Source organism: Amblyraja radiata, chromosome 32, assembly GCF_010909765.2.
Source record: "Amblyraja radiata isolate CabotCenter1 chromosome 32, sAmbRad1.1.pri, whole genome shotgun sequence".
Lineage (NCBI taxonomy): Eukaryota > Metazoa > Chordata > Chondrichthyes > Rajiformes > Rajidae > Amblyraja > Amblyraja radiata.
The window spans coordinates 1,580,231-1,606,213 of record NC_045987.1 but is presented as its reverse complement, the minus strand read 5'-3'; the positions used below and the strand labels follow the sequence as shown (position 1 = coordinate 1,606,213).

The 25,983-nt window shown below is 46.3% G+C and overlaps 1 protein-coding gene across 2 annotated transcripts in view; it reads right to left on the bottom strand.

Moving 5' to 3' along the window:
* The window catches only part of pnpla7 (patatin like phospholipase domain containing 7), a 122,828-nt gene that overhangs the window by 31,388 nt on the left and 65,457 nt on the right, over positions 1-25,983 (bottom strand). For both annotated transcript variants that reach the window (XM_033049375.1, XM_033049376.1), the window contains exons 20-25: positions 23,684-23,759; positions 20,713-20,865; positions 17,795-17,858; positions 13,592-13,760; positions 12,436-12,618; positions 9,491-9,609 (exon numbers count right to left, since the gene is read on the bottom strand). In XM_033049375.1, coding sequence (XP_032905266.1) covers positions 9,491-9,609; positions 12,436-12,618; positions 13,592-13,760; positions 17,795-17,858; positions 20,713-20,865; positions 23,684-23,759 — 764 coding nt within the window. The remainder of the gene's footprint in view (positions 1-9,490; positions 9,610-12,435; positions 12,619-13,591; positions 13,761-17,794; positions 17,859-20,712; positions 20,866-23,683; positions 23,760-25,983) is intronic.

Sequence of the window (25,983 nt, the reverse complement as noted above, 5' to 3'; positions counted from 1 at the left end):
ATATAGCAATATCAGAACCCTGGGTTCGATTCCCGCTACGGGTGCTGTCTGTACGGAGTTTGTACGTTCTCCCCATCACCTGCGTGGGTTTTCTCTGGGATCTCCGGTTTCCTCCCACACTCCAAAGACGTGCAGGTTTGTAGGTTAATTGGCTTGGTGTAATTAAAACTTGTCCCTAGTGTGTGGAGGATAGTGTTAGTGTGCGGGGATCGCTGGGCCGTACGGCCTGTTTCAGCTCTGTCTCTCTAAACTAAACAATAACTTTAAAATTCAGAGTAAACCTCAGGTTTATTCCTTTTCTAAGCAAGATTTGGGCACAGTAATGTAGGTCAGCACTATGTGGACCATTCCATCCAAAGCTAAAGATAGAACTCTGCTGGCAAAGCAGTTCAAAAATCAGCCCTTATGCAGATTTACTGAACAGAATAGATGTAACACGTTGCAAGGCAGTGAGATGCTACATCACCAGCTGCAACATCATATAGATCAACAAAATAGAGAGAGTACAGAGGAGATTTACTAGAATGTTGCCTGGGTTTCAACAACTAAGTTACAGATAGGTTGAATAAGTTAGGTCTTTATTCTCTGGAGCGCAGAAGGTTAAGGGGGGACTTGATAGAGGTCTTTAAAATGATGAGAGGGATAGACAGAGTTGACGTGATCAAGCTTTTCCCTTTGAGAATAGGGAAGATTCAAACAAGAGGACATGACTTCAGAATTAAGGGACAGAAGTTTAGGGGTAACATGAGGGGGAACTTCTTTACTCAGAGAGTGGTAGTGGTGTGGAATGAGCTTCCAGTGGAAGTGGTGGCGGCAGGTTCGTTGGTATCATTTAAAAATAAATTGGATAGGCATATGGATGAGAAGGGAATGGAGGGTTATGGTATGAGTGCAGGCAGGTGGGACTAAGGGAAAAAGTTGTTCGGCACGGACTTGTAGAGCCGAGATGGCCTGTTTCCGTGCTGTAATTGTTATATGGTTGTTATATCATGCACTGGCTCTTGGGGGAAACGCTCAACTCTTTAAAAGACCCAACACGATGGAAGTTTAATCATCAATGCACGAGTCTACCATTTCTGGACAGTTTTAGTTTAGTTTATAAGTTTAGTTTAGTTTAGAGATACAACGCCAAAACGGGCCCTTCTGCCCACCGAGTCCGCACCGACAAGTGAGTCCCACACACTAACTTTATCCTACACACACGCTTATAAGTTCTAGCAGAATTAGGCCATTCGGCCCATCAAGTCTACTCCGCCATTCAATCATGGCTCATGTATTTGTTTATTTTCGAAACCCAGCACAGAAACAGGCACACGGAGTCCACGCCGTACACAAGCATTATCCTATACACTAGGGACAGTTTAGTTTTTACCTAAGCTAACTAGCCTACAAACCTGTAAATCTTTGGAGTGCGGGGGCGGGGGAAACAACCGGAGCACCCGGTGAAAACCTACGCAGGTCACGGGGAGAACGTACAAACTCCGTACAGACAGCACCCGTAGACAAGATCGAATCCGGGTCTCTGGCATGGTGAGGCAGCAGCTCTACCCGCTGCACCACCGTGCTGCCCTTGGTTGTGAAGATGAATCAAAGATTGCTTTCAGGAGCCCCCCCCACCGAGCTGACTTGAGCGACAGAGTGAGAGGGAACGCAAAGGTTACTTGAAGTTAGAGAAATCAATATTTATACTGCTGGGTTGTGAGCTGCACAAGCTAAATATGAGGTATGGTTCCTCTAATTTGCACTTGGCCTCACAATGACAGTGGAGGAGGCCCAGGACAGAAAGGTCAGTTAAAGTGTTTGGCAATCTAAATGCTTGGCAGTCAAAAACTGCAGGGCATAAGTGCAAGATAAATACTAATACAACATAATACAAAGTACAGAGAAACTAGTTCACCAGGCAATGCGTAGAATGCTGAAACCTGCCGTCACATCGAGCAGTTGGAAGCTAAAAATGAGACAGGAACAGCAGCATATTCCATTCAAAGCTAAAGATAGAACTTGTGGATGATGCAGGATCGGAAGAGGTTTTTTTTGGGAACGTAAGCAGTTTGGTTGTCCTATTTCTGTGCTGTTAGTTCAATGTTAATCAATGAAGTTTAGTCATCATCCTTGTACTTCAGTTTTGGTTGTGTTGCGTTGTAATACAGCACCACCTATCAAAACCCATGGCACGGTGGCGCAGCGGTAGAGTTGCTGCCTCACAGCGCCAGAGACCCAGGTTCGATCCTGACTACGGGTGCTGTCTGTACGGAGTTTGTACGTTCTCCCTGTGACCTGCATGGGTTTTCTTCGGTCCCAGGTCTGTTTGATGGACTAGGCTACATCTACAACTATCTGCATTTTCTTGCGGACTTGGGCAGAGCTGTTCCCAAACCGAGGTGCAATACGACCTAACAGTATGCTTCCCATGGTACATCTGTAGAAGTTTGTAACAGTCTCTGGAGACATTACCTTCATCTCCACAGGAAGGATAGGTGTTGGTATTTTACATAACCATCTTAAATGAAACCTTTGATTAGTATGGGTGTCAGGGGTTATGGGGAAAGGCAGGAGAATGTAAAGATAGATCAGCCATGATTGAATGGCAGAATAGACTTGATGGGCCGAATGGCCTAATTCAGCTCCTACAACATATGCTCACCCCACCCCCTGACAGGAATTTAAAGCATAGATAAAGCAAGTTTGAGGGAAGACTTAAAGGGCAACTCATAAAGGAGGATTCAAAGGGAAATAAATCTTTTCCTGACAGGCCAAACTTTCCCCACCAGTCACGTGCAGTCAGTTCACAGTTTGCAGTTTCATGTTTGCTGATGATACAAAAGTGGGTGGTTTTGCAGATAGTGAAGATGGTTGTGAACGATTGCAGCAGGATCTGGATCGATTGGCCAGGTGGGATGAGGAATGGTTGATGGAATTTAACACAGAGAAATGTGAGGTGTTGCATTTTGGGAAGTCTAGCATGGGCAGGACCTACACAGTGAATGGTAGGGCTCTGGGGAGTGTTGTAGAGCAGAGGGGTCTAGGAGTGCAGGTGCGTGGTTCCTTGAAGGTGGAGTCGCAGGTAGATAAGGTGGTCAAAAAGGCTTTTGGTATTTTGGTCTTCATTAGTCAGAGTATTGAGTATAGGCATTGGGAGGTCATGTTGCAGTTGTACAAGACATTGGTGAGTATTGTGTTCAGTTCAGGGCACCATGTTATAGGAAAGATGTTGTCAAACTGGAAAGAATACAGAGAAGATTTGTGAGGATATTGCCAGGACTGGTGGGTCTGAGCTATAGGCAGAGGTTGAGTAGGCTGGATCTCTATTCATGGAGCACAGGAAGATGAGGGGTGATCTATAGAGATGTATACATTTATGGGAAGAATAGATCGGGTAGATGCAGAGTCTTTTATCCAGAGTAGGGGAATCGAGGACATAGGTTCAAGGTGAAGGGGAAAAGATTTAATAGGAATCTGAGGGATAACTTTTTCACACAGAGGGTGGTGGGTGTATGGAACAAGCTGCCAGAGGAGGTAGTTGAGGCTGGGACTATCCCATCTTTTAAGAAACAGTTGGACAGGTACATGGATAGGACAGGTTTGGAGGGATATGGACCAAGCGCAGGCAGGTGGGACAAGTGTAGCTGGGACATGTTGGGCCGGTGTGGGCGAGTTGGGCCGAAGGGCCTGTTTCCACACTGAATCAGTCTATGACATTTGTGTTCAACTCTCCTGTATCTGCACAGCTGAATCAGCCCTCTCCCCGTCAGATCCACTGGAGATCAAAGCTATAAAACGCGGCTATAATTGAAGCTGTATAAACAATCCTCTGCTTCCCGATGCCGGCTGACACTGCAAGGTCTGGCAGTAACTCCAGCCGTCATCGTGTAAGGCAGCACCTGACATCTCAGATGTCTAACGGCCTGCAAGGCCAGAGGGCTAACAAAGGGCATGACATAACCTTTCTGCACAGCGCATCTTTGATAAGGTCAATCCTTTGTGCAAGGCGTGAATGCTCATGGAAAGAAAATTATTAGCAAGTGAATCCACCAGAATAAGTATGAAAGGCAAGAGAAAACAAAACACTCCTCAACCTCTGGAGAAACTCAGCGGGTGCAGCAGCATCTATGGAGCGAAGGTTGAGGTCCCGACCACGGGGGAAAATGGAGGAGGACTGGCCGATTTTTGTGCCTTCCACCACAGTGATGAATGCTGTGGTGGATGTTTGTGTTAAATTTTTATTGTGTATTGTGTGTTCTTTCTCATTGTGCCGCTGCTGGCAAATTCATTTCACTTGTGACGAATGTCGACGAATAAAACCGTATTGTATTGAAGGAAATAGGCAACGTTTCGGGCCGAAACCCTTGGGTTTCGGCCCGAAACGTTGCCTATTTCCTTCGCTCCATAGATGCTGCTGCACCCACTGAGTTTCTCCAGCATTTTTGTGTACCTTCGATTTTCCAGCATTAAGAATCTGCAGTTCCTTCTTAAACACTCCTCAACCTCTATTGGACTTTGGTTAGGCTACATTTGGAGTATTTTGTGCAGTTCTGGTCGCCCCATTACAGGAAGGATGTGGAGGCTTTGGAGAGGGTGCAGAGGAGGTTTACCAGAACGCTGCCTGGATTAGAGGGTTGCAGCTACGGGGAGAAGTTGCTTAAAACAAACTTTACCCGCTTTTCATTTCATTGTCCCAGCAAGAAGCCACCCATTTGCAGATGAAGGGAGTGGATGCATTGTAATGGAGGGGGAGGGGAGAAGGATGTTGAGGGCAGAATGGAGTAGGAGATAGCGGGGGACTACATTGGAGGATATCATGACGAGATCATAAGGTCATGTGATAGGAGCAGAATTAGGGCATTCGGCCCATCAAGTCTACTCCGCCATTCAATAATGGCTGATCTACCTCTCCCTCCTAACCCCATTCTCCTGCCTTCTCCCCATAACCTCTTGACAACCGTACTCTTCAAGAATCTATCTCTCTCTGCCTTAAAAATATCCACTGACTTGGCCTCCACAGCCTTCCGTGGCAATGAATTCCACAGATTCACCACCCCCTGACTAAAGAAATTCCTCCTAAAGGAACGTCTGTTCATTCTGAGGCTGTGACCTCTAGTCCTAGACTCTCCCAATAATGGAAACATCCTCTCCACATCCACTCCATCCAAGCCTTTCACGATTTGGTAAGTTTCAATGAGGTACCCTCTCATCCTTCTAAACTCCAGTGAGTACAGGCCCAGTGCCGTCAAACACTCATCATATGTGAACCTACTCATTCCTGGGATCACTCACGTAAACCTCCTCTGGACTCTCGCCAGAGCCAGCACATCCTTCCTCAGATATGGAGCCTAAAATTGCTCACGATATTCCAAATGCAGCCTGACCAGCCCCTTATAGAAGCTCAGCATTACATCTGTGTTTTTTGTATTCTAGCCTTCTTGAAATAAATCCTAGCTGTGAAACTTTATTCTAACTTGCGCTTGTTAAGTCGTGCCATCTGTCAAAAGCTCGCTGTGGGACAGCTCAACTCAGATGCACCAAGTTTACATCTTAAATACCCCCATACAATACATCTGCTTCAGGCAGTTAACACCATCATATCTGCTTCTGATTGTGGTGAGTGATAGATTTGGGTTGTGATTGTCCCTATAATGAAACCCCTGCCATCTATTACTGTGGCTCACCTGACACCATCTGTGACTCTGGATGTAATTCATCTGTGAACATTAAATGAGCATGTGTAAAAGGCAATCCTGCCTGCCTGCCCGACATGCTCGATGCACTGGTGATAATCTGCAGCACGAGTGCTCCTTTGGGAATGATTAGCTGGAGATTAGGCACAGGGAAACAGCCAAGGCCATCTTCTGGTATTGACAGCCTGTGCAGAGGACGGGTAACTTTCACCTTGAGACTCACACCACATTTATTAGTTTGAAAATTTAATGGATGTTGGAAACCTAAAATAAAACGGTTAATTCTAGAAATACTCGGACGGCACGGTGCTGCAGCTGGTAGAGCTGCTGCCTTACAGCGCCAGAGACCCGTTCAATCCTCACCTCCAGTGCTGACTGTGTGGAGTTTGCACGTTCTCCCCGTGACCGCCTGGGTTTCCTCTCAGACGTATAGGTTTGTAGGCCAATTGTCCGTTAGAGTTCCGTTTGGAGATATAGCGCGGAAACAGGCCCTTCGGCCTACAGAGTCTGCACCAACCCGCGATCCCCGTACACTAGCGCTATCCTACTCACTAGGGACAATTTATAATCTATAACAAAGCTGATTAACCTGCAAACTTGCATGTCTTTGGTGTGTGGGAGGAAACCGGAGATCCTGGAGAAAACCCACGCAGGTCACGGGGAGAACATACATACATACTCCGTACAGACAGCACCCGTAATCAGGATCGAACTTGGGTCACTGGCGCTGTGGGGCAGCAACTCTACCTGGACTAACTCAGTAGGTCAGGGAACATCTCTGGAGACAAGGAATGGGTGATGTTTCGGGTGGGAACCCTTCTTCAGACTGATTCATAGTTACATGGGCAGAATTCCTTTCATCTGGGGTGAGTATGTTGGCGATCCAACGTTTGTCCAAAGTGACATTGGAATTCAGAAGCACCATAAAACCCACCGGCATGTGAACAAACTGTCTCTTCGTGCACAGCCTGGTGGTCCACTCACCCAGTTTGTTCTCCGTCTCGGTGATGCAAGGAGATCATTTGTGCACCAAGATTAATTTCATCCCGCACTGGCGAACATCACTAATCATCTCTTGCTGCTCCCAATGAAATGATCAATGGGATGAAACTAATTTGCACCTTAGTTAGACACAAAATGTTGTAGTAACTCAGCGGAACAGGCAGGAGAGTAGGAACGGATGATGTTTCAGGTCGAGACCCTTCTTCAGACCCAAGATCATAGAATGCTCTAACATCTTTGCTTCAGACTGATGTCTGAACACCTTATTTAAATGGAATGCACTTGTTTTTCTCTGTAATACGTACTAAGAACCAGTCTTGCCCCTCAAGGCAGTCTGCTTCACGTGTGATTCAAGGAAGTGCCATTGCACAATTCAAATTAAAACTCAAGAACAGGACTCATATTTATTACAAAAGCCTCAATATGCCCCAGTGAAGAATGAATCTTCATTGTAACAGTTCAGAGCACCAACTAATCTTAACTATAGCGTGCCACATTCATCAGTTCAAGCAGCCCAGGAGACGTATTTTGTAGGTGATTAATTCAAGAAATGCCCTTTAAATAATGTGTCTTTTTTAGGTAATTAGATGTCACTTCACAACTTTATTTGTAAAAGGCAGTGAAGGATTCACTCCCGACCAATTGCATGCTCGATTTACGATGCATGATGTGAAGCCTGTCAAACCGTACAAAATGCCTCTATGATATTTGAAGAATGAGCTCAATTCGGGACCATCAGCCCGAGACTAGTCACCAAATCCAACTCACGGCCGAGGGAAAAGAAAGGTCCTTGGTGACATTCGCAACTTGTGAAATTCAGACGGCATAATTAACGGCTGAAGCCGTGAATGCTTTTTGTGCAGCTCACATTGAAAGAACTTCAGACAGTATTCAGATGTAAATGCGATGAAATGACTTTAAATGAACACAGATTATGGTGTGCTTCCACAGCGGCGGAAGGAAGAAAGGAATAGGATTTCAGTAGCACTTTTGAGAAGCTCGGGGCATCCCAGAGCACTTTGTAAACAGCGAGATGGGTTTTAAATATTTAGTCTCTATTACGATGTGGGAAATGCAGCAGCCAAATAGCTGCAAAATTTCACTCACAACAACAATATAGTCATGTGTAGGAAGGAACTGCAGATGCTGGTTTATACCAAAGATAGACACTAAATGCTGGAGTAACTCAGTGGGACAGGCAGCATCTCTGGAGAGGACGTTTCAGGTCCAGGGCTCTCGCTTAACTTTTTTTCCCTGTTGCCAGCCGGGCAACCTTGGCAGCTTTTTAGGTTGCCAAATGACAGTTTAGGTGGTCATTTAAGATGGCTTGCATGACGCGTGCGATAATGTGCTCGGACGAAGTGCGTAGTTATCAGTCGGAATTATGAAGCATTCACATATTATTTCTGCTTCAAATAAAGTAACAAACTAAACATATTCACCAATCAAGACATGATATATCCCACAATGACATGCAGCAATATTATAAGGCAGTATCACAACTCTTTTTACACATTGCAATTAATGCAATTTCTATTAGTTCTTTCCACTTCCAAACAAAAATGTGGTTGAATTATTCAGCGTATGATCAACCTGTGTCAATACATCCTGGACCATGGTAACATATATGCGTACGTATAGTTGTGAATGTTGCTCATTAAATAACTACAGTACTGATACTCCATATTAAGAGCATTGATTTGGCGTTAAAATGAATTCTGTAATAACGTGTCAATGGTAGCAGTGACAATCGAACACTGCGGTTTTAATGTTTCACGTGTTCACAATATCATTAATGCATCTGTATGGATTAAAACAAATAATAACATTGGGAATTAAAACATATTTGATTGCATTCCGTTATCAAACATAGTCAATGTTCGCTCTGAAGACATTTCCAGGACAATAGGGTCAGGGAGGGGGGTGTGTGTGAATCAGTGCGGGGTGGATAGATGGCGGGGAGGGAGGGGGGTTAGAAGGCAGTCGGTGCAGAATGGATGGATTGAGGCAGGTGAATAGGATTCACCTGCCTCAATCGGCGTGCGGGAGGGTTTGTTTTGAAAGTGCGCCGTTAGCGGCAAAGATCCTATAGCTATAAGATCTTTGGTTAGCGGGTTTGCAAGCAGCGGCCCTTATCAGGGCGGGCGGGGTGCGGGAGGAGGAGGAGATGGAGCTGCTGTCGCTCGCTGTTCAGCGCCCATCATTCGCTGCGACCCTTCCTCACCCCGCACCTAGACCTAATATATTTCCCACGCAATACAGCCGTCACCGCCGACACAAAACGTTGTGTTACTTTTGTCCAGAGATGCTGCCTGACCCGCGGAGTTACTCCAGTTGTTTGTGTCTATCTTCGGTACAAACCAGTATCTGGTTGCCAAGCCGGGCAAAATGACTCGGTGTTTAGTTGCCCGGTGGCGCTTTGAGTGGTCAATGGCACCCCGGCAACCGTTAATTTCGAGCCCTGAGGTAGGGACCTTTCTTGATCTATATCCCACTGCATCGTATGACAGCCTTCCTCACTGTCTGCAACACCGCCAACTGCAAATCTATCTATTTATGTCCATGTCATTTATATCTATCACAAACGACAGAAGTTCCAGTACAGATCCCAGCGTAACTCCACTGGTCACAGGCAGGTGGGACTAACGTAGATGGGGAAACTAGGTGGGCCTGGGCAAGTTGGGCGGAAGGACCTGTTTCCGTTCTGTATGACTCTATGACTCCATATTTCTTTCTGGTTTCCATGGGTTTCCTGAAAGATTAACTTGAATGCTGAAGTGTAACGGTAGCTCCCTGTCACTGCTGGGACTCACCTTGCCCCTCCACCGCCCAGCACCAGCGCAATGGAGTTCCCTGTCAGAATCCTGGCCAAACGAGAGAAATCAGAGTGACAGTCAGGTTTCTTCTGACAGATCCTTTCGTACATCTCCAGCTGGAAGACACAAGATCAAAACACACCGATGAATTCAGGTCAACAAATATGCTGCACCTTGCAAAGGTATAATCATGCAGGTGAAGGAATTAGTGAGAATGACAATAACTGACCTTGTATGGGTGGTGAATCTGTGGAATTCATTGCCACAGACGGCCATGGAGGCCAAATCAACGGATATTTTTAAGAAAGAGATGGATAGATTCTTGATTAGTACGGGTGTCGGGGGTTATGGGGAGAAGGCAGGAGAATGGGGTTAGGAGGGAGAGGTAGATCAGCCATGATTCAATGGCGGAGTAGACTTGATGGGCCAAATGGCCTAATTCTGCTCCGAGAACTTATTAAAGCAAACTTCAGACGAACTAACAACACGGCCAGTGTTCACTGTACGTGACTATATTCAAAATCACAAAATAGTGTATGACTCAATATCTGTGATTTACTTGCCGAGTTTTGTAAACGTCTTACTATTTGCTTTGAGACCCTACTTCATAAGTTCACAAGTTACTAATCAAGAATCTATCCATCGCCGCCTTAATCATATCCATGAACCTGGCCTCCACAGCCGTCTATGGCAATGAGTTCCAGATTCACCACCCACACAAGGTCAATTATTCTCACTAATTCCTTCACCTGCATGATCTGCCCTTGATGATCAATTATACATTAATTGTTCAGCACTAACCACTGCTCCGAGGATTAGTAATGCTTAAATTAATTTTTTTCATCTTGCCACAGCTGATGCTTTTGCAACGTAGGAAGCCTAAAGTAACCTGATACTGATTTTAATTTGAAGCCGGTGGAATATTTACTCGGTACAGCCTAATTGCCGTCCGCAAACAGTTTTCAAGGTTATGGGACGAGATTCACTTGTTCATTCATTGCCCTGTGTGGTCAGGTCATTGGTATCTGTGATTGACATTAACTCCAATAGTCGACTCATGGAGTGATACAGTGTGGAAACAGGCCCTTCAACCCAACTTGCTCACACAGGCCTACAATGTCCCAGCTACACTAGTCCCATCTCCCTGCGTTTGGTCCATATCCCTCCAGACCTGTCTTATCCATGTACCTGTCTAACTGTTTCTTAATCATTGGGATAGTCCCAACCCCAACTACCTCCTCTGGCAGCTTGTCCCATCCACCCACCACCCTTTGTGTGAAAAAGTTACCCCTCAGGTTCCTACAATCTGCCCTTGACGATCAATTATACAACGGAGTCATTTGGACTCCAGCTATTTAAAGCTGGCGAGCTCAATCGATTATTTCTGCTTGGGTCACTGCTGTTGGGAAGAATTTAATTTTCACATGAATTAGACATAATGTCAAATTAAATTTCATGCCAATATGGTCTTCGTGGTTTCCAGTTCAAAAATTACAACGTAATTTTACAGTAATCCCAATCTCTAAACTAAACTAATTGGTTTGGGAACGGCTCCATCCAAGACCGCTCGAAATTGCAGAGAATTGTGGACATCACACAAACCCACCTCCCTTCCATTGACTCCATCTACACCTCACGCTGCCTCGGCAAGGCCAGCAGCATCATCAAGGACCAGTCGCATCCCGGCCACTCCCTCTTCCCCCCTCTCCCATCGGGCAAAAGGTACCGAAGTGTGAAAACACAAACCTCCAGATTCAGGGACAGTTTCTTCCAGGCTGTTCTCAGGCAACTGAACCATTCCGTCAACAACCAGAGAGCGGTTCTGAGCTATTATCTACCTCATCAGAGACCCTCAAACTATCTTGAATCTGAATTTACTGGACTTTATTTTGCACTATATGTTATTCCCTTTATCCTGTATCTGTGCACTGCGGATGACCTGATTGTAATCATGTATTGCCTTTCCTGCTGGCTGGTTAGCACGCAACAAAAGCTTTCCACTGCACCTTGGTACACGTGACATTAAACTAATCTGAAACTCAAACTAATTGTCAAAACTGGCTTGAGAATATAGCAGTTGTGTCCATACAACCCATTGATCAGAACCGTTCAGCACACAACCTGTTCAAATATGGAGCGAAGGAAATAGGCAACGTTTCGGGCCGAAACGTTGCCCATTTCCTTCGCTCCATAGATGCTGCCGCACCCACCGAGTTTCTCCAGCACTTTTGTCTATCTACGATTTTCCCGCATCTGCAGTTCCTTCTTGAACACCTGTTCACATATCTTTGGGAACCCCTACACTGGAGTTTTACAATTATTTCAGCACACACTCTCAAATTAATAAAGTATAATTTTAATCTCCACCATTGGGCCTTTGCTTCTAAGTGCCACAGCCTAAAATGCTGGAATTCCACATCTATTTCATCTCAAAACAATCCCTTCAATACATGGGACATCATCCAAACTTTAAATCAATTGCCTTAATCTAATGAGAGATTTGGACAGCACGGTGGCGCAGCGGTAGAGTTGCTGCCTTACAGAGCAGGAGATCCGGGTTCGATCCCGACTACGGGTGCCGTCATTTGTACGTCCCCCCCCAGTGACCATGTGGGATTTCTCTGAGATCTCTGGTTTCCTTCCACATTCCAAAGACGTACAAGTTTGTAGGTTAATTGGCTTGGTATGATTGTAAATTGTCCCCAGTGTGTGTAGGATAGTGTTAGTGTGCGGGGATCGCTGGTTGGCGCCGACTCAGTGGGCCGAAGGGCCTGTTTACTCTAAATGTAACTACATTAGAGACTGGCAATCAAAGTGTTCTTGAGAATATTCCCATTAAAAAACTTCAAGTATTATGCTAAATCTATATTGTAATATCAAGATGTTGTATTAAACTCTACAATTAACTCAATGGACCCAGAGAGGAGAGGGGAACTACTCACCAGTTTGGGCAGCCTCTTGTGAGAGAAGACTCTGCGGGGACAGCAGAGGTGGAGGTGTCCCGAGCACCAGCTCCTCATGTTCAGCCACTCCACGGTGCGTGCCGGCTTTGGCCCATCCTCCTTGTGGAGAAGGATGAGCTGCTTGAGAGCTCGCACTGCCGTGTTCTCCAACATTCGCTCCAGCTGTAAACATAGCAACGTGCAAGTCCCATTAGCAACACACACAGTGGGTCTGTTCGCACCCATTCATTCTCCCAAGGCGGCATGGTGGCACTGCGGTCGGTGCCGACCTTCCGCGCTGTATCTCCAAACTAAAACCAAACGTGAACATTGCTATTTCTCTTCATTGTGCCTCTACAAGGTCTATTCCTTCACTGCTCCCACTCCTATTGTGATGCTGCCCTGCACTGGGTCGGGACAGATACGTTCTGTTTATGTGCAGGAAGGAACTACAGATGCTGGTTTACACTGAAGATAGACGCAAAATGCTGGAGTAACTCATTAACTACCCTACTCACACAAATGATCATTTTCAGTGTGGGAGGAAACTGAAGATCTCGGAGAAAACCCACACGGTCACGGGGAGAACGTACAAACTCTGTAGACAGCACCCGTAGTCGGGACTGAACGCAGGTTTCCAGCGCTGCAAGCGCTGTAAAGCAGCAACTCTACCGCTGCGCCACCGTGCCGCCCATATTATCAAATGATATCTTATCCATACATCTTATCTCTTATATTACCCATATATCTTATCAAGTCTGAAGAAGGGTCTCGACCCTAAACGTCACCCATTCCTTCTCTCCAGAGATGCTGCCTGTCCCACTGAGTTACTCCAGCATTTTATAGACAATAGACAATAGGTGCAGGAGTAGGCCACTCGGCCCTTCGAGCCAGCACCGCCATTCAATGTGATCATGGCTGATCATCCACAATCGTTCAGACTGAAAGGTCTGAATGACAATAAAGGAAATTCAATTCAATTCAATCAGTACCTTTTGAGTTTACCTTCGATTGAAACCAGCATCTGCAGTTCTTTTCTACATATCTTATCAAATGTTTTTTTTCTGTCCAAAAGACAAAAATCTATTGATATTCAGATGTAAACAATGAAGAGGGAGGGGCAGGCAGATGACGGGCACGTCAGGCTTGGACCCACCTCTCCCACAGTGGGCTCCTGCTCTCCCAGCCCAACAATGAGGATACAGTCGGCTTGTCTGATGCAGCGCTGGGTCCAGGGAGTCATGCTACTGTCAGACTGGTACAGCACGATGCGGTGGATGTCCTCCTGCTGCGCCAGCCAGCTCGACAGCCGATACTCATGGATGCTGCAGGGTCACAAAGCTATAGTCAAGCCGGGAGGCCAAGCACCACTAAAAACCCACACAGCTCCACGCACAGTCTTTGACAAGAACAAACAAACAGCTTGAGGGGGAAAAAACATCTTCAACACAAAAGAACACAAAATATGAATGCAATAAAAATGTTAAGAGGGTGGAAAAAAAACCAGTGGAAGGAAAGAGACAATGCAATATATCCACCCGTGGCCACAAGAAAATCTAGATACAATTAAGTGAAAATAAAAGAGAATCCTACTGCTGAATCTGGAACCACAGTGTAAAAACTCAAGATAGACACAAAGTGCTGGAGTAACTCAGCAGGTTAAGGCAGCATCTCTGGAGAAAAGGAAAAGGTGATGTTTCAATTTGCGACACATTGTCAGACAGAGTCAGGGAGGGGGAAACTAGAGGTAAGAGAAGGTACAGAACAAAGCAGTCTGCATCGATGGCTCAGAAAAGGTGGAGCCCACAATGGTCCATTGTTGTCTGGGACAAATGATCATTGCAGGGTTAAGCCCTGGCTGGAATGGATTACAAGGCTCAATATCATATACCAAGAAACCTTTAGCAGAGAAGCAAAAAATTATATATTCATTTCATGAGAATAGATGACTTGAGACTAGAAAGACAGGACTAGAGGGTGTGATATAGTTCAACAAAGGATGAGGTTACAAAGTGTGAAAGGTCACAACTAACGATAGACACAAAAAGCTGGAGTAACTCAGCGAGTCAGGCAGCATCTGTGGAGAGAAGGAATGGGTGATGTTTCGGGTCGAGACCCTTCGTCAGTCAGGGAATGCAGGCTGGGACTTTATTCCTTGGCATGCAGACAAAAGGTGATCTTACAGAGATGCATAAGATCATGAGGGGAATAGATAAAGAATGATTGCAGAGCAGGGGAAGAAGGGTCTGTACCCGAAAAGTCACCTATTCCTTCTCTCCAGAGATGCTGCCTGACTCGCTGAGTTACTCCGGCATTTTGTGTCTATCTTTGGTTTAAACCGGCATCTGCAGTTCCTTCCTGCATAAAGGTCCCAACTAGTTGGCATCAAAAGCTGTCAGGGCTTCTGCAGTTCATTCATTCTCATCTCCTCCTCCACCCTCACCTTGCCCAGCCCACCCCAACATTCTACACACCCACTAAAGGTCCAGTAATGTACCCAAATATTCCACACCAGCCTCTCACAGATATCACTAGATTTTCTTTTCACTCTGCAATATCTGCTCATTTCCCAGTTTTTAATTAACATATTTGTTTTTCGACTTGAGGGCCAGAGCTATGTTGAGCAGGCTACGACTCTATTCCTTGGAGCGCAGGATGATGAGGGGGTGATCTTATAGAGATGTACAAAATGATGAGAGGAATAGGATGAGAGGATGAGAGGTAGACGCACAGAGTCTCTTGCTCACAGTAGGGGAATTGAGAACGGGAGGACATAGGTTTAAGGTGAAGAGGGAAAGATTTAATAGGAATCTGAGGGGGGAACTTTTTCCACACAAAGGATGGTGGGTGTATGGAACAAGCTGCCGGAGGTGGTTGGGACTGGGACTATCACAACATACAAGAAACAGGTACATGGATAGGACAGGTTTGGAGGGGTATAGGCCAAAGGCCGGCAGGTGGGACTAGTGTAGCTGGGACATGTTGGTCGGTGTGGGGGAGTTGAGCGGAAGGACCTGTTTCCACACTGTATCACTATGATTTTATTTGCTGACGTATTTTTGATTCTGAAAATAAAATGTAACCAAATTATCAACGTGACTCTTTGTGCTGTGTTGATAGATGATTCTCTGTTCTTGTTTCAGATATAGAATATGCAGATTTTGTCTTTTTTGGAGAAAGAGTAACTGCACTACTGCTAATCGTGAACAAGACTAACCTACATAAATTAACAGCAGGACGGTCGGTAATCAGAAGACAAAGATATCCAGAGGGAATAGAAGCAAATCGCATCAATGTGGAGAATTGTTCACATCTGAAACACGGCCTCAAGGTAGGGGGAGGAGACCCATTGGCCTGGATTGTCTCCATAGGTATCAAGCAGCTTGGGACTCCTGTGCAAACACACAGGGTTGTGGGACTCCAGAAGATCAGTAAAGGTCTTCTACAGTGATCCGACAGGGGTCGACATTCAACTCCTCGTGGAATCCCAAGCGCAGAATTAGTTTTATTTTAGTTTTGAGATACAGCGTGGAAACAGTCTCTTGAGCCTACCGAATCTGCACCGACCAGCGATCTCCATACATTTACACTATCCTACACACTAGGGACAATGTACATTGATACCAAGCCAATCAACCTACAAACCTGTACGCCTTTGGAGTGTGGGAGGAAACCGAAGATCCGGGAGAAAACCCACACAGGTCACGGGGAGAACGTACAAACTCCGTACAGACAGCACCTGTAGTCAGGATGGAACCCGGGTCTCTGGCGCTGTGAGGCAGCAACTCTACCGCTGCACCCTTTTTCCTGACATACCCCAGCACTTGTAGTGTGGAAGCTGTCCTTTAACCTGTTCCACATTAGACCTGACGCAGTTTTAGCAACTCCATTCATTTCCACGAGAGAAAAGGCTGAGTTATTTTCTTATGAGATTTAAATTAGGTTTAAGGTGAGGGGGGGGGGGGGGGGGGGGGGGTAGATTTAATAGGAACTTGAGGGGCAAATTTTTTTTACACAAAAGGAGGCGGGAATATGGAACCTGCTGCTGGAAGAGATAGTTTAGGCAAGTACTATCACAATATTTAAGAAGCATTTAGACAGGTACATGGATAACATTGGTTTAGAGGAAAGATAGACACAAAATGCTAGAGGAAGGAATATTGCTTCTCTCCAGAGATGCTGCCTGACCCGCTGAGTTACTCCTGCATTTTGTGCCTATCTTCAGTGTAAACCAGCATCTGAGGTTCCATCCTACACATTGGTTGAGGAGGATATGGGCCAAACGCAGGCAGGTGGGACTAGTTTAGATGGGACATGTTGATCGGTTTGGGCAAGTCGGGCCAGTTACCAAGCTATGTTACCACTGTGACGCTAAATGTATACAAGTTTCATATAGATGCAGCATAGGGTTTCGGCCCGAACGTTGCCACTTTCCTTCGCTCCATAGATGCTGCTGCACCTGCTGAGTTTCTCCAGCATTTTTGTGTACCTATAGAAACAGGCCTTTCAGTCTGCGATGACCATCAAGGACCGACTGTGACAATCATCCTACCCAAACCCATTAAATTCTGCCCACATTTTGCCATCAACTAACCTACATACAAGAGGCAACCTGCAACCTACCAAGCTGCAGATGTGGAAGGAAACAGGAGCAACTGGAATAAACCCATGCGGGTAAAGGTAGATGTTCAATCCCCGTGCAAACGTCTTTGACAATTAAATTAAATATTCGGAGGTTGTGGACTTAGATTCCAGTCGTCCTTCTCTTCAAACCTCGCTGGAGTTTAGAAGAATGAGGGGGGACCTCATTGAAACGGACAGAATAGTGAAAGGCTTGGATAGAGTATAGGTGGAGAGGATGTTTCCACTAGTGGGAGAGTCTAGGACTAGAGGTCACAGCCTCAGAATTAAAGGACGTTCTTTTAGGAAGGAGATGAGGAGAAATGTATTTAGTCAGAGGGTGGTGAATCTGTGGAATTCATTGCCACAGAAGGCTGTGGAGGCCAAGTCAGTGGATATTTTTAAGGCAGAGATAGATAGATTTTTGATTAGTACGGGTGTTCGAGGTTATGAGGAGAAGGCAGGAGAATGGGGTGAGGAGGGAGAGATAGATCAGCCATGATTGAATGGCAGAGTAGACTTGATAGTAGAATTTGGCCATTCGGCCTATTACAAATGACCTCCCTTCCACTCTAACCAATATGTCTGCAGCCTCACTGTTCCAACAAGACACAACTGCTTCCACCCCCTCAAAAATGATCCATTGGAAGATCAGGTGACAAACCACCGATAAAACACTACTGGTTGGAGCAACCTCAGTCAGCGGTGGGTTGGACAAGCAACTGGTAAGTGCCTTTACCTGTCGAAAGCTGTCGATCCAAGGCGCTGTTTGATGACATCGCTGTTCAGGAGCAAAGCGGGACCTAAAACGGAAAAAAAAAATTCACGCTATGTTTTATTCAGGAAATTATACAACTTTCTGAGGACTTTTTGGCAACTTGACAGGTCATAAGGGAAAGGAGTAGAATTAAGCCGTTCTGCCCATCGAGTCTACTACGCCAATCATGGCTGATCTATCTCTCCCTCTCAACCCCATTGTCCTGCCTTCTCCCCGTAACCCCCGACACCCGTACTTAATCAAGAAATCGAGACGGGATCTCAGGTAGTCACTGAGATGGCTGATGGTTTTAATTTTCCAAAATTCCAGAGAATGAGGGGAAATTCTCAGTAATTCATCAAATAAAATAGCAAGTATCACACCCTTCTTCAAAATGGGAAACAAAGCAGGAAACTACAGTCTGGTGTGCACCAAGCTCTCAATAACGAGAGAGCCTTCATCTGTCTCACAGGACTATCTTTCATCGCATTTACTGGACCTTATCTTGCACTAGTTATTCCCTTTATCAGGTATCTGTACACTGTGGACAGCTGGGTTGTAATCATGTATTGTCTTTGAAAGGGAAATATTGTCTGAGCAACTTATTGGAGTTGATTGTGTGGATATGGTCCAAAAGCAGGCAAATGGGTCTAGCTTTGATGGGGGATTTTGGTCAGCATGGGCAAGTTGGGCCGAAGGTCCTGTTTGCATATAGTTTGACTCTGTGACCCCTCAGTGCCGACAGTTCCTTTAAACTAAAGGGGTATGAAATGCTCAGCAGTGAATGGAATGCTCCGTCGGGCCTGCTTGCCGGGAGCGAACCGGCCCACTGCTGTATCTGAGACAGACACAAAAAGCTGGAGTAACTCAGCGCAACAGGCGGCATCTCTGGAGAGAAGGAATGGGTGACGATTTGGGTCGAGACCCTTCCTCAGACCCGAAACGTCACCCATTGCTTGTCTCCAGAGATGCTGCCTGTCCCAGCTGAGTTACTGCAGCATTTTGTGTCTACCTTCGATTTAAACCAGCACCTGCAGTTCCTTCCTACACATTTCTGCTGCTATTTCCAATGGGCAAGGTGTCGAGAGTTGGTGGTCACAGATGCCGGGTGGTCGGCATGTTAACCAGAGATAAGCTGATCAATCAGAAGGCACAGGGCTTGATTTTTGAAGGGTAAGAATTTTGAATTTAAAATAGACGACTAAGGTACTTTGCTAAAAGTTTCAAGGCTGGGAATATTGTGAGGAAGATGTGGGTAATGAATGAATGAAGCAATAACGATGTGAATCTGGTCCTTGCCCTTGAGCTTAGCTGGGAAACTGAGCTCTTTGCCCGCTGACTGGGAACACGCATCATATAGATGGAGCCCCCATACACAGACACATAATTAGATGATGCTTCACTTAACTGTAGATGAGGGGTGAATGCACAAGGTAACATTAGAAGCCACAGACTTTTGTCACAATTGATATTCACAGAGGAAGCAAGGAAGAAAAATATCACAAACTGTAATGGAATTTCAATTATTAGTACCACTTAACCAAATAAAAACCCACTGCATACTGCTCTGCCTTTGAATGATAGCAATACGCACAATCATTTAAAAAAAATTATGTGCATTAGTAAACAGGTTAGCAAGTGTGATACGTTACAATGGGATGCTAGTTTTCAGCAGAGTTAGTCTAGAAAGGTCAGATGGGAGATTTTATGTGAGATGGGAGCCATTAAAAAGTAAAAATAATGTGATTTTTAAAATTCTTAAATCACACCAAACCTTGCGTCAGATCTAAATTCTAGTTCTCATATCCACAGCCAACAACACAAACACTATTCGTACATAAGCAAGGCAGACATTAGGTCAGTACAACACTGCTGCACTGCCTCAAGTTGGAAGAGATGGTTGCCGCTGGTCGGTGACCTGGAGGGTCTGTTTCCGCGCTGTATCTCTAAACTAAACCAAACTTTATAATTACTGTGTGTGTGGGGTGAGGGGGGGGGGGAAACAATGGAGGATCCGGCGTGGGGGGACCACTGTGTGGTGGGGGGGGGGGGAAGACAAAAGAAGGAGCCGGCGTGCTTTGTAACATTGTCAGAGCCGTAGGTGGCCACTATTTGTATACATTGTGTACGCAGCACAGAATCTCACTGTGCCTGCTCATATGGGACAATAAAGTATTCCTATTATTCCAAATGCATTGCAAGATTCTACCAAGCCGTCATAGTGTTTCCTCTCTGCATCTACAACATTGGGAGTGCCCACTGACTGACCGAGCAGCCTTCATTCAGGGTGAAATAGTGACCCATCAGTAGCTGCTTGTGATGCAGGAGCAAAGTCTGAATCCAAAGCTGTTTTCCTCCTGTCCAGACCTCAGGGGAAGGAGGACAAACAAGTAGCAATAGTGATTATGGACTGACGACCACTCCACGACACTCGAGCTGCATGTCAATGCTTTTACACAGCCTCTTATTTACTTCTGGGTAGACTCACTGACCATAGAGAGATGTCACTCATGCAGCAAAGGCTTCGACAGACAGCAGCATCCACAATTACTGGCAGGAAGATCTCACTCCCCTGCTGCCTACACTCACTGGTTTAGTTCTAGTGTAGTTTAGCGATACAGCAAGGAAACAGGCCATTCGGCCCACCGAGTCCGCACCTAGCAGCGATCCTAATACACCGCACGCTAACGCTATCCTGCACATCGTTGGAGAGTGGGAGGAAACCAAAGATCTCAGAGAAATCCCACGCAGGTCACGGGGAGAACGTGCAAACTCCGTACAGACAGCGGCCGTAGTCAGGGTTCGACAGAGTTCTCTGGCTCTGTAAGGCAGCAACTCTACCGCTGTGCCAGCGGGCTGCCCTGGCGATTGGTAGAGTGGGTTATTTACGTGCATCTTACCTATGGCGCTGAGGGCGTGTCGGAGCTCCAGGGTGAAGGCGGTGATGGGCACCTCCTCAGACACGGGCAGGATGGCGACGGTGGAGAGATTACTGGCAGAACTCCCCACCAGTTCCCACTTGTTGCTCACCATGTGGATGCCCAAGCCACGTCCTAACAACAAGAAATGATAGAGTCGACCCAAGTTATGCAATAGCGACAGCTTCTTTAGTTTAGAGATACAGCGCAGAAACAGGCCCTTCATCACACCGAGTTCGTGCCGACCAGCGATCTCCCCGCCCACTAACACTATCCTACACACACGTGGAGCAATTTACTCTCTTCATCGAAACTAATTACCTACAAACCTGGCTCCTTTGTGGTGTAGGAGGAAACCGGAGCTCCCGGAGAAAACCCACACAGGTCATGGGGAGAACGTACAAACTCCGTACAGACAGCACCCGTAGTCAGGATCAACCTCTGGTGCTGTGAGGCAGCAACTCTACCGCTGCGCCACCGTGCCACCCTGAGCAACACACAAGGGTTGGGATTCCTGCGGTAACTCGAAACAGAAGCACCACCTGCTGCACAAAGTGCAGGGGGAACTCAGTGGGTCAGGCAGACCCGTTCAACCAAATGTAAGGTCTCAACTCGAAAGGTCACCAATCCACATTGGATGTCACAGCGCCTGCAAGAGTGCAGAGGCAATCTACTCGGTTGTTGCCTGGGATGGAGGAGTTCACTAAAGAGGACAGACCAGAGAAGCTACATCTGTGCTCCCTGGGGTGGAGGTTGTTCAGAGAAATGAAACAATGAGAGGTATTCGGCAGGAAAGTCTCCTCTTCAATAGTAGATTCAACAGAAGGACAGATTTAAGGTCAGGGGGAAGATTTAATAGAACGGAATATTTTATATTTATAGATATACGGTATGGGGCACCACCATCACCCAGACAGCAGAGAGTACCTGTAATACTCTGCTTGTGAGAGCGGCTGGAACTGGGTCACTGACGGCTATGGAGGCCGGCAATGGATATTTTTAAAGCAGAGATAGACGGATTCTTGATTAGTGCGGGTGTCAGGGGTTTTGGGGAGAATTCAGGAGAACGGGGTTGAGAGGGATTGAAAGATGAGCCATAATTGAATGGCCTAATTCTGCTCCTGTCACTTTATGACCCGATATGTCACCTGTTCCTTTTCTCCAGAGATGCTGCCTGACCAGCTGAGTTACTGTGTCTATCTTCGTTATAAGCCAGCATCTGCAGTTCCTTCCTGATTACTTGGTTTCGAGGCTGATTAGCAAGTCACTGAGATGATTATTAAGGCAGTTATCAAAACAGGTCACATTTTTCACCTACATAAATTTTGCACAGTAGATTTTAACTGTGTGCTTGAAAACAAAATGATTGCCCATTTTAATTCTAGTCAGGGAACCACATCACAGAAAATTGAATATATGAAAAACTAAAGATTCATAGATGCCGTCAACAGACTTTATAGAGTTATCAGAACCACATTTTAAGCCAGTTTCCAGACTGTTTTTATGAGCAGCAAAGCTTCTTGACAATCAGCATAACAAAGTGTAGATTTGATCAAATCTGCTCATCCTACTAAAAATAAATCATCTAACCTTTCAAAAAATGTATTTGCAAACATACTTCAGCTTTGGGGCATCAGGTATGTCACTCCGCACCATCAGAAAAATGCAGGAGCTCTATTAGACCTTAGAGATACAGCGCAGAGATAGGCCCTTCGGCCCACCGAGTCCATGCCGACCAGCGATCACCCCATACACTAGCACTAGCCCACATTTTAAGGGTGATTTACAGAAGCCAATTAACCTACAAACCCACACGTTTTTGGAGTGTGGGAAGAAACCAGAGCACCTGGAGAAAACCCACATGGTTAAAGGGAGAACGTACAAACTCCGCACGGACAGGACCCGTAGTCAGGATTGATCCCGGGTCTCTGGCGCTGTGAGGCAGCAACTCTACCACTGCGCCACCGTGCCGCCCTGAATGGGGAGAATTGATGAGTTTGCCGCCCACTGTTAGAATAATTCTGGGAAATGAGGAACTTCAGTGAAGTGGATCGACTGGAAAAGTTAGCCTCCTACTCCTAAAAGGATTGAGGTTGGGAGGTGATTTGATGGATGGTTTAAAATGATAAAGTGTGTGAATGAAATTAATAACAAGAAACAGCTCTCAGCGGGTGGAGCTTTAAAGAATGACATGTTACACAAGGGCAATCTTGTTCATACAGCATCTTGCTCATGATTTGGAACCCCCTGCGACGGGACAAGGAGCTGGGAAAGTGACTGACGGGATTGCAGAGAGAGTCAGCAAAGGCTCAAAACCCCACACCCATCTCATTTGCCTTTATAGGCCTAGGAACGCAATTCCTCAGAACGGGAGTTTTAGAAAGAATGGCTCGACTGGGCTTGGATTCACTGGAATCTAGAAAGATGAGAGGGGGTCTCGACCCGAATCATCACCTTTTCCTTCGCTCAATAGATGCTGCCTCACCCGCTGAGTTTCTCCAGCATTTTTATCTACCTTCGATTTTTCCAGCATCTGCAGTTCCTTCTTAAACAACTGAATCTGGTGGTGTGTTTTCACACTTCTATACCTTTTGCCCGATGGGAGAGGGGAGAAGAGGGAGTGCCCAGAGTGCAACTGATGATGCTGCTGGCCTTGCCGAGGCAGCGTGAGGTGTAGATGGAGTCGATGGCAGGGAGGTTGGTTTGTTCCAACAATTTCAACTATTGTCATTTAACAACAATTGTAATCGATTCATGGATAGGACAAATTTGAAGGGATATGGACCAAACGTGGCCAGGTGGGACTAGTGTAGCTGGCCCATGTTGGCCCATGTGGGAAAATTGGGCCTGTGGAAGGGCCTGTTTCCAACCTCTGTCTCTATGACTCTCTGAGTGAACAATTGTAATTCAGAGAGGGGGGGGGGGGGAGGGTCAGATTATTGCTGGTCTTTACCTGCTAATGGACAACTGACTTGCTGCAAGTTGCCCAAGATCTTCTGACCCAACAGATGAATAAGTCGTGTCACCACCTGTAAAACAAACATGGGCAGATTAAACGTGGCAGTCTGTGATGTTCACTGCAATTCCTGCTTCATCAACATTGCCACCTGTAAAGCAAATTGAATAATAGTTCAAGTTGAAGTTCCCATTTATTGTCACATGCACCAGTTAATGTCCAGTGATATTTGAGTTACCATGCACCATACAAGTAACAGAACACAACACACAATAGAACATCCACAGTGATCACAGTGCTGGAAGGCAATAAACTTCAGTCAGTCTTCCTCCATTTGTTCACCCGTGTTTGGGACCTTGACCCTCTGCAGTCGCCGCTATGGACGGCCCGATGTACAAGCCCTCTTGTCCGGATGATGGAAGCTCCGACGTCGGGGCGGATCAAACACATAAATAATATAAAACATTGAACGGTTTGAATGCACATTACACCTCTACTTCCTTAGTAGACGGAGGACATTCGGCATGTCTCCAATAACTGGTACAGACTTCTACAGATGCACCACAGACAGCATTCTGTCCGGTTGCATCACAGCTTGGCTTGTGAACAGCAAGAAATTGCAGAGAATAGTAACTGTAGACCGGTCTATCACACAGCCCAGACTTCCCACCATTGACTCCATCTACACTTCACGCTGCCTCAGAAAATCAGACAACATAATCAAAGACTTGTCCCACCCCGGTCATTCCTTCTTCTCCCTGCTCCCATAAGGCAATGGTACAGAAGCTGGAAAGGGTGCCTGTTTCCACGCTGTGTCTCTAAGGTCTAAGGACTGCTGACTTTGCATGACGCTTCCTCTGTCAGTATCACAATCAACTATCCACTCCTGTAATAATAATAATAATAATAATAATATCTTTTATTGTCATTGCACGTCAGTTCAACGAGATTTAGTATGCAGCTTCCAACCGATGTAAAAGAAAAGTAAAATAAAATAAATAAGCTGTACGACGTGACCATCCGAGGGAGACAGTCCAGGGGGGGTGGGGGGCACTCAGCAGGGCCGGTTCAGAGCCGCTATAGCTCTGGGAATAAAGCTGTTTCTGAGTCTGGAGGTTCGGGCGTAGAAGGCCTTGTAACGTCTGCCGGAGGGAAGTAGTTCGAACAGTCCGTTACAAGGGTGCGAGGAGTCTTTATGGATGCTGACGGCCTTCCTGAGGCACCGTGTATGGTAGATGCCCTCCAAGGCTGGTAGCTGTGTCCCAATGATCCTCTGCGCTCTGTGGACGACGCGCTGAAGAGCTCTCCTCTCCGCCTCCGTGCAGCTGAGATACCACACAGAGATGCCATACGTTAGTATGCTCTCTGTGGTGCAGCGGTAGAAGGTTGTCAGCAGCTGTTGGGGCAGACCAGTCTTTTTTAATGTCCTCAAGAAGAACAGTCGTTGCTGTGCCTTCCTGACCAGCGCAGCGGTGTTGGTGGACCATGTGAGGTCCTCTGAAATGTGAGTGCCCAGAAACTTAAAGCTGGACACTCTCTCCACACTTTCCCCGTAGATGGAGTTTGGGGCGTATTCTCCATTATGGGACCTCCTGAAATCAATAATCAGCTCCTTGGTCTTGGAGGTGTTTAGTGACAAGTTGTTACGTGTGCACCAGTCCGCCAGGTTCTGCACCTCCGCTCTGTATTTTGTTTAATCACCGTTGGTGATCAGCCCAATCACTGTTGTGTCGTCTGCAAACTTCACGATGGTGTTGGTGTCGAATGCAGGAACACAGTCGTGAGTGAAGTGGGAGTAGAGCATGGGGCTTAGTACACAGCCCTGTGGTGTGCCGGTGCTCAGGGTGATAGTGGAGGACAGGTGCGGGCCCAGTCTCACTGCCTGCGGTCGCTCCATCAGAAAGTTCAGGATCCAATCGCATATCGGTGAGCTGAGGCCTAGCTGGTGGAGTTTTGTGGTGAGCTTGGTGGGGATGACCGTATTGAATGCAGAGCTATAGTCAATGAAGAGCATCCTCACGTACGTGCCCTGTCCATCCAGGTGAGTCAGGACAGTGTGAAGAGCCAGAGAGATGGCATCCTCTGTTGATCTATTTGCCCTGTATGCAAATTGATGAGAGTCCAGTGAGGCAGGGATGCTGGATTTGATGTGGGAGAGGACCAGCCTTTCGAAGCACTTCATTGGTACTGGAGTTAGGGCAACCGGGCGGTAGTCGTTCAGGTTGGTGACTTTAGACTTTTTCGGCACCGGCACTATGGTGGCTGTTTTCAGGCACTTGGGGACCGTTGCCAGAGAT